Source organism: Agelaius phoeniceus, chromosome 1 (assembly GCF_051311805.1).
Source record: "Agelaius phoeniceus isolate bAgePho1 chromosome 1, bAgePho1.hap1, whole genome shotgun sequence".
NCBI lineage: Eukaryota > Metazoa > Chordata > Aves > Passeriformes > Icteridae > Agelaius > Agelaius phoeniceus.
In genome coordinates, this window is record NC_135265.1 from 57,446,945 (window position 1) to 57,466,813 (window position 19,869).

At 35.5% G+C, this 19,869-nt stretch overlaps 1 protein-coding gene across 3 annotated transcripts in view; it reads left to right on the top strand.

Moving 5' to 3' along the window:
• Positions 1 to 19,869, top strand: part of ADCY1 (adenylate cyclase 1) — a 161,156-nt gene that overhangs the window by 110,278 nt on the left and 31,009 nt on the right. For 2 of the 3 annotated variants that reach the window (XR_013182603.1, XM_054642300.2), the window contains exons 8-12: positions 6,242 to 6,397; positions 9,837 to 10,031; positions 11,818 to 11,915; positions 15,039 to 15,123; positions 18,858 to 18,947. Coding sequence is in view for 2 of the 3 variants with exons in the window: in XM_054642300.2 (XP_054498275.1) it covers positions 6,242 to 6,397; positions 9,837 to 10,031; positions 11,818 to 11,915; positions 15,039 to 15,123; positions 18,858 to 18,947 (624 nt within the window). In the remaining variant the exon portion in view is untranslated. The remainder of the gene's footprint in view (positions 1 to 6,241; positions 6,398 to 9,836; positions 10,032 to 11,817; positions 11,916 to 15,038; positions 15,124 to 18,857; positions 18,948 to 19,869) is intronic. The other variant, XM_077179438.1, reaches the window with a different exon arrangement.

A 19,869-nucleotide genomic window follows, 5' to 3' on the forward strand; every position in this document is an offset into this window, starting at 1 on the left:
TCACCCCTTCTGTATTTGTTCTAACTTGCATGCTACAGCTGCAAGAATAGTAGCAAAGGCTGTCATATCACTTTAATATTTTGTTGTTTCATCTAGCATAAACTCATGAGATTGTAAGCATCCTGCATTGCAGTCCTTACACCACAGAGTAACAGGAAAACAAACAAATATTTCATCAGTCTTCTTGAAAAGACAGTATTTTTTTCTTGGAGTACAGCCTTCTTTACTGATAATTGATGTAGCTTTGTTGCATGAAGCAGATTATTTGCCTTCTATATTATAATAAATTAGTAGGCTCTATATTTTTCCATCACCAGCCAACAGGTTTTGTCTGCTTATGTCTTTCCTGTGGCTGATTCAATTCTTTTCCCCCCAGCATGGAATGAATATTATGCAATATAGCAGACAGAAAACAACATAGATTCATGATGATATTTTTGCTTTGTATAGATGAAATGCATAGTAACTGCCTGCACTTGTCTTTTGACTTTATTGTTAATTTACTGTTAGCAACTGGAATGTTTCACAGGGAGAACTGATTTTGGGATGCTTTCTATCCTGTCTTAATAATACTCTAATTGAGCTTTTAACAGTGAAAGAATTTTATGCCTATAATCCATCTATTACTAGGAGTTTTTAGTAGAAATGTATTGGATTTTATCTGACCTGATTAAAAGAAAAAAAAGAAGGCTACAGAAGGAAGTAATTGAGTGATATGATAGGTCTAAAATTGCTGCACCTAATCTTTTTAATGTATTACTTCCATTAAAAATGAGGTTCCATATGTATTTGTGGGAAATTTCTTTCTCTGCAAAATTAATTTGATTGAATCATTCTGGTTAAGTTTGAGGGAACATACTACACTGTTCTCATATTGTGTTCTTTTTCCAATCTTGTAAAATTTGTTTTTTTCCACAGAGCACTTATGTCCCAGTAAATCCACCTGTATGCCTAACAGATCCCTAAGATTTTTTTTGGCATCTGACTCTTCTAAAAATATTCTGTTTACTTTGTTTCAAGGAATTTTTTCTAGTTCTTGTGAGTTTTGCATTTTCTGGACAAATAGATTCTGATGATATTTTTACTTAAGTGACTGTATGCTTACCAGCCCTTATGGAGTGCTAGAGCTCTGACTCTTAAACTCTAAGTACTGACAGAAAAAGAGATCTTCCCATTTAATGCAGGGGATATAAAAACTTTACCCACTACTCATAAAAACTCTTTCCTTTATTAGCACATTGCAAGCAAAAATGTATTTGAAAAAATTCTTCTAATTTGAAATGCTGCATGTCACACATCTGAGTCCATATCTGGGCACAAACTAAAGATCTCTTCTTTCAAACTGACAGCTACCTGTCGCTGCCACTGCCACCATGACTGTGAGAGTCCAGGGGTGGTCTTTCTGCTCAATGGGTCAGAGCTTCTTCCAAGGAATTTAACTAGAGATCTGAATGCATAATTTGAGTGTTTCAGATTTTAACACCCTAGATATACCTTAGCAGAGCCGATTTAACACGCACATAGCCATTTAATGGAAGCTCTAGCTTGTATCTGGAGAGGGGCTGTTCTGTGCCTGAGACTTTGCATTGCTCAAGTTGTTGGAATTAACAAACCCAAACACTGGAAATAAATTGCTTGTGTTACTACCCAGGAAACACAAACAGAAGAACAATGTCTGTATTGCAAAGTGTATTGCTCTACATCCTCAGGATTGCTCCTGCTGTAGCTATGAAGCTGCTAGTGCATCATCATCAGTGTGAAAGCCTTCAGTTTGGGCTGTCAGTGATAGAATGAGTTATGTGCTCCAGTATCATTCTCTCTTTTTCTGCCTCCATAAATGTGGAATCTGTACAAAGAAAGATGTAGGGCATTGGTAGAAGATATTTCTCTGTTGTTGATCTCCTAGACATTGGTTTTGCCTTTACAACTGCTAAAAACTTTTTCTACACCTGCGTCAAGGAAGTGGTTACACTATTCTGAATTTTAAAATTTAATCTTACAGAAGCTATATTTTCTCGTAAAATACCTAATACACTTTCTTATTGGATAGTAGAGGTGTGATAAGTAAAATGCATCATAAGGGCAGTAAAAAAAATATCTGACAATTTAAACTATTGGAAGATTGAAAAAAAAGAAAAAAAATTGCGCTCACCTATCTTAGGACAAAATGTCTTGAAGATAGTCGTGGAACAAATATTACCACCAAGAGACATGGTCCTGCCTGCCTGAAGATAGAAAACACATACAGACACAGTGCTACAGCATTTATGGTTTCTGTAAATGTGTTTTGAATTATATAAATATCTTCTTTTCCTTGCCAATTTATGCACTGAGGTTGAATATAGTCAGGGAAATAACAGTCTGCTGACATTTCTGAGAATCTCAGATGAGCACCAGTTAAGTACTTATCAGACTATTACATGACATTCAAACTGGGGTTTTTTCACCAGGATTTGAATCAGTGCTTGTTTGTTTTCTGCATTCACAAAGCTGTATATAGTCCTGGCTGCTTTCAGAGTGCTCTGCTAGAAAAGTCCAGCTCTTAACCTTATTTGTCAGCTGTGTTGCAGCAAACAACCAACCTTTCCTAAAATTATGAGCTAAATGAACAGTGAACAGAATTAGAGATGATCCCAAGGATCAAAAACACATGAGAAAGTAAAATGCATTGACAAAATGAGCTGGAATGGGAATGCTGCAGTCCAGCTTTCCTGTAATGCTGGCCTGGAGCAAGATCAGAAGAAAAGCAGAGGGAAAGACACTGGGGTTGGGTTTATTAATTTGGAGGGGTTTTTTAAAGTCTGTTTTAACAGACTGTTTTGCATTTCCTGATTTTATCATAGACTTAGAGCAGAAGTTGAGATTACTTAAATATTTCACTGAGTTGACTGTGTCAAAAGTGTTGTTCTGCTGTAAAAGGAGGAATAAAAAAGGGATATGGGACGAAGATGAGAGAGAATTCCTTTTAATTTTAGATATTGTGTATATATAGTAGTGGGATGAAAAATCCTCAGTCCCAGTGCAGAATCTACATGTCCTGAAACCACTAGATTAAAAAAACCCCAAAACAAATCAACTAAAAAACACGTCAACAAATCAACCAAAATTATAAATAAAATTATATGAATCTGCTGAGAACTGTCAGTGTGTCCAGCTTGTGTGTATGCAGTGTCCTTTGAGTGGCCGTGTTCTTGGCCAGCCATGAAGTACAGTAGCTACACAGTACGTCTGTTCACAAATATTCATAACATTGCACACCAGCTGAATTTGGATGGGGCCTTTGGAGGTCAAATGGTCAGCCTCCTTGCTCAAAGTAGGGCTGGCTTTGCAGTCAGATCCACCTTTGAGTAAGTGCTGTGTATTTCCCTGACTGGCAGCCTCTTGAGGCACTATCCTCCTCACAGGTAAACTTCTTTGTATCAAATCAGCATTTCCCTTGCTACAGACTCTATCCATTGCATCTTGTTCTTTTTTCTGAGTAGTATTCAGGATTATTCTGGTTCTGTCTTCTCTGCAGTTACTACTTAAGTGGTTAAAGACAGCAAGTAGATCCTTCCTTAGCCTTCTCTTCTTCCAGATAAATGAGCTAAATTCCCTCAGGTTCTTCTTGTATGTCATACATTTGAAAACCCTAATTGTTTTGGTGAACGTTTGCTAAACTCACTCCAGTTTGTCCTTGTTTTTCTTTCATGGGGGATCTCACACTACTCCTTTTTTTTCAGTGACCTGAGCTGAAATTTCTATTTAACTCTGAAAAAGCTGGAAAAATTCACTATATTTCCAACACACAAAGAGTGCATACTGTTGATGTATTATCTGCTTGTAAGATTTCTAAGCTAAAAGAAACCAGTTGATGGTATGAGCTAAAACTGTTCTACATACTGATTTGAAGATAAAGTCAAGAAACTGAATAAAACGTGGTTGGAGAAAAGTTATGTTGGTGGCAGGGGCCACAGTTCAGAGTCCATTCCAAGTTTTCACGTTGGATGTTGTTCTCAGAAACACATCTATTATAAGAAAGTTACATGGAGGAAAGTCTAAATTCTTCTCTATTCATAGGACCTCAAATCCTTGTAGGAGGATATAGTCATGCACATTTGATCACCTTTCACAATCATGCCTTCTTGGATCTTTTGCTACTAAGGTGCTCTACCTATTCTTTGCCACTCTTGCATCTACACTGTGGCATTTCCACAATGAAGGCTGTCAGGAAGTTTTTATGGGTCTCTGAATTTATTTAAAATTATAATTTATTTAAAATCATCAAAATTGTTGACTTAATGCCATGTCCACTGTGAAAGGTTTGAGCAATGAGCTAATGATCTCTTGAGATATCGTCTACATGTAAATTTCTGAAAATAAAATTAAATGCAAAACTGGGGGGAGTTTCAAGAAAGTTGCTCATTTTTGTTGTATTAAAGTGTTGATAGAGAGACTTTGTAAAATATGTAGAACTCCTAGGGGAATTATGGCTATATTAGGAAGATTTGCAAGTGGAATACTTCTCCAAAAAGTATGTTTTAGCTGTTGGGAATTGTAGCTCAAAAATTGATCATATCTGTCATACTCAAGCCTAACAACTATCTACTTGGTGTCCTTAGGAATACCTAAAGGATGATTAGTATGTGAATATCCTTGTACAGTATCTTCTACGCAATTCAGTGGCAAGTCTTCTGACAGAAAGCCCTTGAAAGAAAGGGTTCATATTGGGAATCTCTTCACGCAGGCTACTGATAAACTACCCTTACACAAGTGACTCTGCACTAGATACACAAATGTCCTTTCAGATTTCAACTTCTGACTGTGCAGTGTAACACAGTGCAGTAATGCTACCTGGCTTCAGCCAGTCTTCTAGTGTACAATAAGGCACCTAGGCACCTTTGCACATTTGAAGCCCATCGCATATTGAGAACATGGCTGCTAGGAGAAAAATAACAAGTGCCACATTGTGGTCATTATTGTGTTTCATAGCCAGTGTGTAACTGACTAAACAAGGTATTGAAAGTTCAATAATGTATAACCTCGATTTTCCAGAAAGTGCATGGCTGTATGTGTTAAACATAACAACAAGCCAATATTCGAGATGCCATTCAGAATATAATCAGTGTCATTTGCCCTGCCCATCTAAATTTAGTTGTTCAAGAAAACATGCATTAAAAAAATGCTTTCATGTTTTTTCTTCATTCTTTGATCATTGAAGAAACTTCTCTAGTAAATCATAGTATTGTAAATAATGCACAGCAAATTCTCATTGTCATTTGTGGACTTTAATAGCATTTGAGTAAAGTTTTTGGAAGTGATTTTTTCTGTCTTTTGTACCTAGGAAAACTAAGGACCATTTCCTCTGTGCTTCTTTATTTTGTTGATCCAGAAGAAATTAATTTTACAAGCTTGCATTCCCATACTGAGGAGGCATGGGGTCCTGCCATGTTTCTCATTAACACTTTCCACATGCCAGAAGGATGAATAAGTTTGGTATAAATATTGAGGATAGAATATATCCTCATCTGAGAAAGCATCTGAGTATGTGCTAGGGCTTTAATAAAGTCAGCAGTCATTAAATACATTCTTAAGAATTAACCAAGGAAATGTATGTCCTTGCTGAACAAAGAGCTCTGTGGTAAAAGGAATAGATTATACTTAAACCTCTGAGAGTATTTCTGTGTGGTATAACACTTCTTGCTTTGCAGAAATAAGATGTGAGTTATAACCTCAATGCCTCAAACACTTCTTTTAAGGTGCATATATATGTATATATATATTTAAAGCAAAAGTTATTCTCTTCAGATTTTAATGAACTTCCTATGGCTGAAGTAACAAAATAAGGAACAAAGAAGACTGAAATTATATTTTTTAACATCATTTAATAAGAATGCTAATTGCCTCCTTATTTTCCCTGCATTTTCAAAAATTTATTTTAATATTAAAGAAATACAAATATTGCCTCTTTTATGAGTCTGTCATTAATGCACTTTTTTATAGTTCACATTTCTAAGAAAAGAACAGTTCCCAAAATGTTAAGAATGAGTTTACATAAAGCCTGTTTGATAGATTCTTTACATCTCATGATGAAGAAAGATGAAGTAATTTTGCACATGTGAGATGTTTATCAAAAAGCATTGCTTCTTGACTAGAGTATTATTTTCTTCTGACCATGGCGGGGGTGCAAATGCCTGCAAGTGTGTATGTCTGCATGGGAATGCAATATCTTGGTTATAAATATTATTTTTCTGACCAACAGATATTTCCTGGACTGATTCTCTCAGACATTAAGCCTGCCAAGAGAATGAAGTTCAAGACAGTCTGCTATCTGCTTGTTCAGCTCATGCACTGTCGCAAGATGTTCAAAGCGGAGATCCCTTTCTCCAACGTCATGACGTGTGAGGATGATGATAAGGTAGTCCATGTGGGCCAAGTGCAGTCTTTGGGCATCAATTCCAGGACTGCATCAAGCAGACCATCTTTCAGAACATAGGGGATGATTGTTATGAACTGATAAAGATGCTTGTGGTGTTCCTGCTGGAACTAGAAAAATCTAATTCCCACAGTAAATAAAAAACAAATTTAATTATAAAAGCCCTCAAATTTGGAGCTGCTCTTGGAAAAGCCAACATAGGTGTCCTTGTGGCTTCTATCAAGGGCTTTTTTCACAGGAACTGGAATTTCTGAGGCTGTTTCCATTCTTTCAAACATATATTCTTTTGCATCTTTTGTCCATCCCAGTCTCAAGTTGATGGTGACAAATGCAAACCAACAGAATAATTTTTTTTTTTTCTCTAGATGGTTCTCTGAAATATGAAAGGCAACTGATTAGCCAAAACCCTTTTTTGTCCATAATACAAATCCTAAACATAAAAGTCCCTAATACAAATATAAATTCCGCTTTCTTGGATGTCTAGTAATTCCAAAAATCAAAACTCTTCACATACTAGTAGCCTGGTTTGCTTCTTTTCTATATATGAATCTACCTGTAAATTTATGGATAAAAACCATGAGAGTTGCTCATTCCATTTTCTTTGACAGCAGGTGGCAACATTACACAGGTCACTCCACCACTAAGTGGCAGCATTCGAGCACTGGAATCAGTAATTCAATTTGACTGATTGCTTCACATTTTTTTTTCTTTTCTTTTCATTTATTGAAGATTCAGTCTAAATCTTACTTTCAGAAAGCATTCAAACTTTCATATTTTGAGTTTTATACGTGCTTGTGTTTCCTCTGCAGAAAAAGGGAAAAAAACTCAATTAGTTCCTTTTAAAAACAGTTTCCATGAAGACTTTCAGAAACTCCAGATTTGATTTTTAAATTGGCCGTGTACAAGGCCTTCCAATTGGAATTTAGTGTTATCTTTGAGCATTTTAAAAAATAACCCACACATTCTTTGAAGGATATGCAATACTTTGCATTGTGTTTTGTGTACATGTATGTATAAATATGGTAATATACACAGAAAATATCCATGTGGATTTGTTAGTGATCTGTTGAAATTTCTTTCATGCCAGAACATTGTCAGTGAAGTTCTACAATGCTATCAGTAACAGAAACTGCTGTTCTGGGCTTTTGTAACTTTTATGTAATACATCATGGATTTGTATTATATTATATGAATATAAATACACTGTGCTACGATGTAGGGTTTCTTTAGAGTTTTCAGTACTCAAATCATGTAAATAAAATAAACCACGTGGGGTTTTTAAAGGCTTTGAATCCAGTGCATTTCTGAGAAACATAAATACTGGATCTTGATCATATGTAAGACATGATGTAAATCTACTGTGGCAAAATAATAATAGAGATAAAAATAAGAGACCGAGAGGAAATAATTATATGTAAGAAACAGCTTTTTTGATTAAGAATAGAAACTTTAACTCTGTTTCAAAATGGCAGAGATAATATAATTTATTCCATATATCAGAGTAATACCCATAGTCATCTACCCTCATTTCAGGTTTTGATGCAAAGAAACATTTATTTAAATACTGTTTTCCTCCCCCCTGTTGTTATACTATAGGCTTAAATTTGAATTGTAAAAAATTCTTGAAGATGTATTTCTGCTGCAACTAATGTAATACATATGTTAACAAATTTTAATTTATTGAGAGCAAAATTGTATATTTCTGACACAGAAATTCCTGTTTCTATTATTTTCCTAAAAGCACTCAATTTCCTTACAAATTTCTGATAGAAATGTTTCTTGAAGAAAACAAATTTCTCTCAGTTTAGAAACACTGAAAATAGTTGTTTGGCTGGTAATTTAAGCTCTCTAATCAATGTATGTGCCTAAGATTAGTTTTCATGTTGAAACAATTAGCTCTTACACCAAAAGACAATATACCAGGTAATGGGATCTGATAGCTTGAAGAAAAATGTAACCTTTTAATTGTTTACTGCTGGTGTAGCTTCCTCTCTACATATAAAGCCAGCAAAGCAAGACTTGAAAAGTTACTTTATCTTTGCTGGGGTCCATTTTTCTTAACAAACAGAAAACTAAGGTATCAGTCAGCAGATAACCTTTCCCACTATTTATAAGGATTTAGATATAATATAATAATAATAAGCAGCTATGTAAGGTAATGAACTGCAAGAGTTCACAATTTGTTCACTGATGAGGTACTTCTAAGAATTTCTTGTGAAATTAAAAAGGAAACTGCTATTCCTGCAAGATTACTTAGATAGTGATCACCATCATTTTAGCCATCTGGATTAAAAGGATATGTTGTTGTATAGCCTCTAGAGTGGGTATTTAGGACTGAGTATTCTGAAGAGAGAAATTTTGTTTTCTTCTTTAACATCCTTCTGACATACTCTACTTATTATATCCTGTGTAGACTTCTTATTTCATAATGTTTTGAACTGTCTTGAACTCTCCAGATGCTAGATAAAAAAATATTCCTTTAACTTTACAGAAATAGTAGAACTTGCCTGAGCTTTGTTGTCAAAACTGTTCTGGGAAGTTGGCTTGACCCCTGTCCAGTCACAGAACAGATCTAGCCATAATGGTTTAGATTAAAGTGCCCTCAACTGGAGGTTGCCACCAGTGTGGCTGAGATACTGCTCACTGTCTCCTGAGTGCTCTCTGTGAAAAGTGAGGCAGCTTGTTTAAAATCCCTTCAGATATACTCTGTGAAAAATCTTTTCCACTGGAAAGGACTATGAATAATTATCTTATAGTTGTGCTATCTCAGCCTTGGAGGAGCCAGTTAGGCAGTTAGTTTAGTTTTGATAATTTGTTGGATGGCTCCATCTGGATCTGCAAGTCACTTGAGGAATACTCAAGAGATCTTAACAAGAGAGCCAGTTGGGCAAGTTAAAGATAACACTTGAGATTTCAGACCCTCTGTAGTCACAGGTGGTCATTGTCCAAGACTTTAAGGTAAAACTATCTTTTTGAAACATGTATTGTTACCTAGACAGTAGGACTTTTCTTGTGTTATGAAGAGCCTGGTTATCTTGTCTTCAAGATGTCCAGAGCTCCATGTCCTCTGTCAAGAAAACAAACCAATATAAAACCATTTAGCAAGGTAAAATAACCCTACTGGGTACAAACTGATTATTCCCTCAGTGGCAGAGGAGTATCAGGGCCATATGTGAAAAGAATTTCCGGATTAAAATCTTGGAATGAAGTGGGAGTTTTCTCTTTGATTTGAATGATATCAGGATTTCAGGTAAGGAATTTTAAAAAGGTGACATTCACACAGAGATAAGAACTCTATTATTTTCTATTTGTAGTTTCTTGCTTTATGAATTCCCTCTCTGTGAGCTTGAGGTAATATGAACAGCAATGCAAAATCTCAGTGCTAATAAAATCTGTGCTTCTTTCTTTATCCATATTACAGAGGAGAGCATTAAGGACAGCCTCTGAAAAACTCAGGAATCGTTCCTCTTTTTCTAACAATATTGTATACAGCACTCCAGGAACTCGAGTGAACAGATATATCAGCCGCTTGATAGAGGCCCGGCAAACTGAGTCTGAGATGGCTGACTTGAATTTCATTACCTTGAAGTATAAGCAAATTGAACGTGAAAAAAAAGTAAGGGAGTTTAAAATTTTTTTTACTGATTTCACTGACCATATGCCAATTAGCACTGTGGTTTTTGTTCGGGTTTCATGCAATGTTTAAATTCTACTCACTATCTTTAAATACTCCACTGGACTGTTTCTCAGTTTAGAGGGTGACATTATTTCTACCTTCTATGGAAACACTTGAAGGGGATTAAAAGAAAGATTGGTATTTGTGGTAATCACATATCCTCTGTACAGAGAGAGACATAGTTCTCTCCCAGGATTTTCCTGGGAAGTTGTGAAAAGCTGTGAGAAAGTTCAGGTAGAGAATGAGAAACAGTTCTTATCTCCATTTGCTACACCTGTTGTGCACATGTGGAATGTGTTATGGAGATTGTTTACCAAAGGGTGATTTCTTAATTGGAGACTGTATGATGTTTGGATTGATTGACTAATTAGGGTAAGCTGTACTGGACAGTCTGTAAGGGTTACGAGTTTCTAAGAGTATAGTATAATAAAGTATAGCTTAATAAAGCAATTGATCAGCCTTGTGCAATCATGGAGTCAATGCTCATTATTCCCCATTCAGGGAACCATTGCCATGATAGATATTGTCCTACTTGTCAGTATCCTACCCCGTGTTATATATCCTGTGTTTTGGTCTTTCTTTTTGTTCTCCAAACTGTCTGTCACTTGTTTAATGCTGTCTCATTGCAATGTGTCTGCCTACTCACTCATCTGCTTTGGAGAAGTCTTATTGACAAGATGTATAGGTAGCCTGGTAAGTATTGATCCAGAAATTCTAGAAAATATAAAAAAAAAACAAAGAACAAGCAAACAAAAAAAAAAAAAAAAAACCCAAACATTAAATCTCTGGACAAGGTTGCAATATTATACCAGTGTGGCAGTGCTGAAAGCAGGGGATTTACTCAGACCATACAAACATGCATATCAGGAAACAATTGTTCCTACCTTGTAGGAGTATTTTTTGTGAATACAAATTATTTGTATCTACAGCCTTTACTTTATGTGTTTGAAAAAACAAAAGTAGTATGGTTTTGCATTAATTTGGCAGTAATATTTATTTTTCCACTGTAAGTCACTATATAGTCTAAGATTTCAGGTCACTACTGCTTCAAGTTAGAAGGCTGTGTGCCATACTGGATCCAAATTTTTTAAGGTTTAAAGTATAAATTTTGTGTTCAAGTTTCCAAAGTAATTTATTATTAGGCTGTAACTTTTTTGTTTCAAAATAAAAAGTCTGCTGTAAATGACATTGAACTTTGGGTCTTTCTGAGACAACACTTTTGTGTTTCAACCCCTGGAAACTTTCTCTCATTAATACTGTAGCTTAGTGGAATCAGGAACAGTAGCTGCTCCAAACTGAGCACATGTATCTCATTAGCAGCTGCCTCCAAGTCCACTCATTAGAGTCCTGTCCTGAGCAGCTGAGGTGAAAGAACTTGAAAGCAGCAGCAAGGAGTCTATGGCCTTTTATCATGATGAGTAAACAGAAGGAGGGCCACCCCCTCCTAGTTCAAAGTGGCTGATTTTTTTTCTCAAAAAGATAAACTTATATCTGAGCCTAAACCCATTTTGACTAGTTACAAGGTGAAAGAGAAGTCTGTCAAGGAAAATCTTATGTAGACTTCCGTCATCTGTTTTTTCAGTGCAAATTAAGCCATCATGTTTTTAACTAAGCAGGGGCTTGTTTTATTTTAGGATACAGTTTTTTCTTACTGAGAATGGACAAGTGTAGGTGTCTTGGTATACATGAAATATTTACTGTCTTCACTTCTTCCTTTCTTTAACAGTACCACCAGCTTCAGGATGAGTACTTCACCAGTGCTGTAGTTCTCTCACTAATTCTAGCTGCCTTATTTGGCCTTGTCTACCTTCTAATAATACCACAGTAAGTTTCTGTCTTTTGCCATCATAACTCGAAGTGGAACATCCTCAGACATCCTGCACAGGTCAAAAATTAAAGTCTTTGGAACAGTAATGGGGACTTCACATGGGAGAGTCTCTGTTAGTATGCCTCTCAGTCTAATTGTTATCTCTTTAATTTGTCCACAGAAGATACTTTTCACTATTTTTTTTTTTATTTTGTAGTAGCATGCACTCAGAGGAAAAAGATATATTTCAGTGTTTATTTAAAATTTAGTGGTTATTTTTAACTTATTTAAAGTATTTCTGCATTACAAACAAAGGTGTTACAGCAGCTTTTCTAAATGTGTTTGTGCTACTTTGGATTAAGTACTGGTATTGATAGCAACAGAGATAAAACCCTGCAGAGTTTAATGGGAACTGAAAGTACCCATCCAGCTGCATTGAGGCCTGCATTTATAGCATTCATTGAAGTTTTTGGTATCAACACTATCCCTACATAAACTGCCTAGTGTGTATTTTGGCTTTGCACATACAACTTGTAGTCCAACCTTGACTGCACTTAAGTAAACATAACCAAGTGGTGTGTTTAGGAGGTGTCCTATGCCTATTGTTGAGTGATTAGTTAGTGATTACCTCAGATTTTGTCAGTTCTATGTGAGTGCTTACTAAATAAAAAATAATTAGACCCCTTTCAAATCTAGAGGTAGATAGAATTGTGTATAAGGTATAAAAATTATGAATAATGAACTTTTTTCAGATTAGAATATCAAAGCATTAAGAATGAAATTTACTCACTTTCATAACTACTTCAGGGGGAATAGAACTAGCTACAGGATAATGCTTTTGGAAATTCCATTTAAATTATGGTCCTTTCTATTCACAAATCTCCAGTTAGAATAATACTTCTATATTCTATTATTTCTAGTTGAAAGATTGAAAAAGTTTATTCATGTTAATAAAATAGAAACACTAATTTGTAATATAGTACTTTTCATCTAAAGAATTCACAGTAACTTAGTCATCATTTACACCATTTCCAGACTAATGACTCTGCTGACTAATTGGAGCATGATTAAGAAGTCTTTCACCTTCTTCTTCAATAAGCCACAGCTGCAGTACATAGCAGTTTTGAACAAATAGAAACAAAGTGTATTAGTGTAGTTGAAACTAGACTGAATTTCTAAGAATCATATAATAGCCTTTCAAAAAACTACTGTCACTTTAAAACAGATGGGCAGAGCTTCAGTTTAAGTAGTGATCTGACACAAAAGCTCCAGAAGAATATCACCATAAAACGTAATGAAGATGGACTGGGTTAGTTAAAAAAGCCACCCACTGAATGCTCCTAAGTTCTTTCTTCCAGTGCCTGAGTGGTGGCTTCATATAGCCAAATTCTTCTTGGGCTCTTCCCTTGCTGTGACACAGATGCAAACATGAGCTAAATTAAAACTTTGGAAGTATAGGACTTTCTCCACTTTCCCAAGTTTGGAGCTTTAAGCTGCTATTTAGATTGCCAAAGTAGTTATACGTGTGGCAAGAGAATGCAAAAGCCAATACAAGGCTTGTAATATGCTACCCTAATGGGAGAAGTTATATATATATATATATTTCAAGGAGGAGGTTGGCCATCTAGACAAGAAAATGTTGTAGGAAAGTCAATAGACTTGCTATTCTCACAGTTCTTATCATCTTTTGAGCAAAACAGCTTCTCAACTAAAGACACATTTTCTATTCCCAGATGGAGGTGGTCAAAGTAAGGCTACGTTCCTGTCAACCTAAGCTGTCCAATTATGGAGGCACATATGCAGTGTAGCCACTAAAAGCCCTGACTAGGAACCCTTCTAATGTCCAATTCTGTGTTTACTTTTCAAAAAAGCAATGTAGCCCTTTTTAGATGCCAACCTGAATGTCTGTCAGGGTGCCACTCAGCACTACTGTCAGTTGTCAGCTATTGCTACGTTACAAGATGTTGTTGCAGACATGTCCCCTGCGTTCTTTTCTAGCATCCTGGATGCAAGGGAAACCTCTAAAGGCATGAGATCCTGCCTTGATTAGTACTTCTATTCAGAGTCCACACTAAAAGTACCCAGAGTCACCTTCCCATTCTGGGGAAGTACATAGTACACCACACAATTCTTCCAGTTCCTGTATCAGTACAGACTGTTACATTAATTTGAAACAAAGTCAAATAGTTAGAAACTCTACAGGAGAATTTCACACTTCTGCTGCTAGAAAACAATCTTTTTCCTGTAATCGTTAAGGGCACAGATACATAACTGCCTGAATCCATTGTTCACATGGCTTGTGGACTGACTGGTTTGTCCTCACAAGTAAGAAAAGAAGGTGTGAAGATCATGTTATGCTGCTGTCATACAGCCCTGGCATGCGACCAGGCTGTCCCTGAGCAGAAATCAAATGCACCCACACTGGTGGACTAATTTCTGTCAGCTTGCTTACATCCATAAGGTACTTTTCCAAAAGAAGTTTTCTGGAGAAAGTTCTTGGTTTGCACCACTCTTCTCATTAAGAACAAGCCTATTTTGATAGATCAGAAGAGGGAAGATTAAGAATTTAAGAATTATTAAATCATCTTTTTGAAACATAAGATTTGTCTGACCATTTAGGAAGACTCAAAATGAGGGAGTTGTTCTGTTTCATTAAAAGACAGGTTTCTCTGATTTTATTTGACTTGCTAAGTGTCCAAATTGGATGACCATTGATTTCTGAATCTTTGAGAAAGAGGAATGAGACAGAAAAAGTATCTGGTAACTGTTAACATCACTGCCAAGGCCAAGTAATTGAGTTACACACTCTCCTTGGAAGACATCATGCTGAATATTCTGCACTAGCCTACAATTAGAAAGTGTCTCTCTTGACTACCATACATTTGAATTTTTGAGGTTCTTTGATCTTCCTTCTGTCATCAGAGCGGGGACCATTTACAAGAGCATTTACTAATTTCATAGTTTTGAGAGCAGTGGACATCACTGCTTAATTTGCACTGTGATGGTTAGTATAACAGCAAGGTTGAGGAGGACATCCTCCACCATTTATAAAATACTGTTTTAGAAGGACCCCTAGCTGTAGTTTGTTCTCACATGTTACTGAGTTGCATTGCATTACTTCTATTGTGTTTTGATTCTAGGAGTACCGTAGTTCTTGTTCTCCTGGTGTTTTGCATATGCTTCCTAGTGGCTTGTATTATGTACCTACATGTCACACGAGTACAAGTAAGTGATTTAAGATTTTGTGACTATTCTTCCCTTTGGTGTCCATGATATGTTTGTTCTTTGGAATATGAAGCCATCAGTGTATGCTTCACAGATTCATAGAGTCTGAAATTTATGTGTTTAAAGTTCCTTATTAAGTAATGTATTAGACACTTGAAAACCAAAGACCAATCATCTGAAAGTAGACTGTTTACATGAGTAATCGTTACAGCAGTGTAGCATTCAGTGCCATTAATTCTAACCTTTGTTTTTTACTAAATCTTCCCTGAGCACCTACCACTAAATACTGTGTTTAAATCAACTGCTTTAACCTGACTTTTACTCCTTTCTGACTACACAGCACAATAGTCCTCCCTTTCATTCCAGCTGGTCTGGGTGTAAAGTCCTGCTAACATCCCCTCTGTTTTCAAAATTTTTCCTGTCAAAACAGCAGCTGTTTTGATGGTGAAGCACAATGTTTTGCACACACACAATCCTTGGCCTTTTAAAAACCTTCAGTAATGATTAATTCTCCTGCATTATATTTTCACAAGAGTAATGATGCAGAAGGACATTTGGTTGTTTTAGGGGAGAAATAGGTATGCCAGACCAGAATACAACATCTACAGGCTAATTTTCTGATGAAAGAAATCTCTACTGGATTAATATAAATTTAGTCTTTTCAGACAAATATCAGGAAAAAACGCCTACTCATTTAATGAGCTTTTCTGATTTGGACACACTAATTTTAGTTTTAAAAAGTGTCCTTTGGCAGAAGAAAAGCATGTGTTTTCATGGGAACATAAATAGTATATCAGCCAAGTATCAGGTGCTGAAAAGAACCTTATTTATGAACTTACAAAATTTTTTGTGAGTAACTTTGATGATCTCTTTTTTTTATTAGGGCAGAGTAGTTTATCATCTGTTCTTCTCTGTATAGATCATAGAAATGCAGACTAAGTTTGTAGCAAGTTACTTCTCTTTATAAAATTTACCTGGGGCTAGTGCAAACATAAGAAGTATTCCATCTGTTTTGTCAGTCAAGAAAATTTGTATTTATTCCAGGTTCTTCCAGAGATTCAATACTATACAGGATCAAATCCAGCATTAGAAAAATAAAGAAATATAAAACCTTAGAATATCACAATTTAAAGCTTTATGGCAAAAAAAGTCTTATAATAATTAAAATTAATATTATGTGGATAATGGATATACAATTGTAAAACAATCATTCCCCTATTTTAATCAGTTTTATGGCACTGACTTGCTCTTTTACACTGTGCAAGTGACTTAGCTTCTCCATGCTTTAGCATTAAATACCTCACTCATAGAAGTACGTTAATAATATTTTACTGTACTCATTACCTAAAATTTTGGTAATTTGACACTACTTATTTAGTTAATATATATTTCTCAAATAAAGAAAATGAAGCCCAAAATTCTATGCAATCATAAAAGTGTCGATATAATTTAGAATGACATAAAGTCAGAAGTATAAATCTTAATAGTGTCAGAATTTTAATTCAGACATGTCTCATACTTTATCTTTTAAAGGTCTGTTTACCATTTTAACCCAATAGCCTAGCATGTCAACATTTAGAACATGTATGTGCTACACAGATCAAAAAAATTGTCTGTGCAATGTGTCAGGACATGTGATGTTTGAATCCATATTTTGCTTTATCCCTATTAACCATTCAGCATTATCTTCAAACCACGGGTATTATCTCTTTAATAAGCAATAGACAGCTTATTTGGTTGCAATCTTAATTAATGGAATAAATATTTTTTCTTCAAGCAAAATTATTTTGTATTTTATTTATATGGATAAAACCACATAAGTTCCACCTCACTTGTATATAGGATTCTGGTCTGTCTAGTTAAGTGGACAGTTTGATGGGTAAAATACTATGGGGATAATCACATTCAGAGCATAGCACTTTATGGTTACTTTGAAACCAGTGTAAGTGCGATACTACAGGAGTTTATCCTGGATCCTATCCTGTCAGGCATTTTTATCAACAGCCTGGAGGAGGACATGGCAAATACTCATGTCATGTTTTCATATGAATACAATTTTGTGAGTACAGCTGGCAGGATGATTATTGAGAGGGTTCTGGATAGGTTAACAGAATGGACAAACAGGAATCTTATAACTATAGAATGTATATTGCAAAGTCCAGGTCCTAAGAAGAAACAATGCTGTGCAATGACACAGGAGGAGTAACCAACTCTGCAAAAATTGCCCTGAGACTCTGAGGTTCAAGGCAGACAGTACTTTTGAGCACCCTGAGGTCCCTTCCAATCAGAACTGTATGATAGTGATGAACAAATGCAGAAATAGTCTTTTTTCATACTGTAATTTTGAACATTGCTCTATCTCCCTTGAAACACAGCTTTTCAATCTCAGATTCCTATAATTTGAGCTATTTTTTCTTCAATATGCTCAGTTTTATTTAAGGTGATATACCCCAGGTATCCCAATCTATTTTATTGATGCTAGTACTTACACTGGTGTAGAAAATTAACTCAGATCTATAATACAATTCTACTACTGATATATTGATTGCTCCACGCCTATGTTTACATGGACTTAAACTATATAGAAGCTAGAATATATTTGTAGATTCATGCTTACTTTTTTTTTTTTTTCTGTAATTGCTGTATTCTGAAGGCTACAGTAGTCTTTCTCTGACTGCTAGGCTACCTGCTGGAAGCTATGTTTTTGAGGCTGGTGATACCCATGAAATGAACAGCTTTTCTTCAAAACTGTTGACTTTCATCCAAAAGTCAGGTGTTTGCTCACTCCATTTACCCTTAAGTGAAATTCAACCTTGAAAAATCTGAGCTTCCTCCTTTTAAAGAACACAGGATAGTCCCCACTTTAAATCTGACTGTTTCTTGGATTGTATCCTTGACCCTTGAAGTCACTAGAAGAAGTCCTGTGGTCTGAAAGATACATCTAGTAGATAATAGAAGCCCCAAATATTCTTAGTGCAAGAGGAAAGGAAGGAAAGCAGCTTTACCTGGAAGCAGAGTTGATCAGAATGACTGGAACAGGCCTAATGTGCGCAGCCTGACAGACTTACCCTTCCTCTCTCACATTCTGCCACAGGCTTCATAGCAGCAAGAACTTACGCTTAATAGTGTGACAAATGGAATCAGGCTAAAAGTGGAGATAAACAAAACGTTTTCAAGACTCCATTTCACCAGATATTTTTGTTGTCTACTGCTGTTTCTGAAAAATTCAATATTTTTATGAGTCGCAATAATTAAAACTACCCTGGTATTTCACCTGCCTATTTAGCAGAAGACACGTATACCATTCCAAAATTCTATGCTATCAAAGTATGTTCTCTTGGATCACAATTTGCAAGGCAAAGGAGCTGAAAATTTGCAACTCAAAAGTTGCTTTGGATACTTTCCCCATGAGAGCAAAATCAAATGCCATCCTAGAATATTATTTGCATCATGAGTAGACATACAACTAAAAATTTCTAAGAGTTTTAATCATAGTGAGAAATAATATATAGCAATAGTAGTTTTACATTTATTATCCCCAAAACTGTAATTACCATTAAAATACACTTAGACACTAACAGTTACTCCACAACAATAACTGCAATTTCATAATTTGCAGTACAGGTGAAATTTCTGTATCCCTTATTCACTTCTCTTTATAGACTACTAAAAAATAACAACCCCACTTTAAAATACTTTAAATATTTTATATATACTTTTTTTTTCTTTTTTAGTGTTTTCCAGGGTGCCTGACAATACAAATTCGTACCATTTTGTGTATTTTTATTGTGATCTTAATATACTCTGTGGCTCAAGGCTGTGTGGTGAGTATTTAAATCAAGTTTCACTTAAATTAACATTGTGTTTAAAGAACATACTTGTGAGATCCCTTAAATACATACCATATTCTTATCTGATGAATTCCTATTTGTTTTATTCTTCATATTTGCAGAGCATGCTTCTTCAAAACTAAACCCCTTTGCTGCAATTGGGATTTTCATTGGCCTGAGACAATGTATTGAATTAGGAATGGCAAAGCCATTAGCAAATTACACAGATAATACCTATTCAAACTCAATATAAATTTGTATTTGAAACTTTAGCATCATGTAGACTGCTGGTGTCATGTACTTCATGGGAAAAGCATTTTTTAAATGTTCAACTTGCTTACTAGTTCAATGGCTAATATTTTGTGACAGACAAGGCATGGTGTCAAAACAAGATAACTATTTCTATGTGACAACTTATAGAAGATACCTCTGTGTAATAATGGGGATATTTTTAGTCCAGGCAGATCAGAAAAGATAGAGAGATCTTAAAATATTGACAGTTTTGTGTAAAAAGAAGAGGTGCTTACATTGTGCTTCTGATATGATCCATTCATATCCAATGTCTAAAAAGCTTGTTATTTGAAGTGAATGTGCTCAATACTTCTGAAAATTGAGCTTCCTTTCCTGTAGATTAGCAGAGAGTTCAACATGATCAACTTCAACTGAAATGGTCTTCAAACTTCCACCTAAGTATTTGTCAGTCAATTGCCTTGACCAATTCCTAGCACTCATCTTTAGCATTTTGGCTGCTAATGGTAATGCATTAAACATGTTAGGGTACTCAAAGGAAAGAATCCACATAAAAATAGCACATGAAACACAACTGGAAATGCTGAGAAGGCAGATGTTTCAAATTATGCTTCTCTGCAGGAATTTGACAATGTGTTCTGACCAAGAAGACATGAGCTTCAGTGCT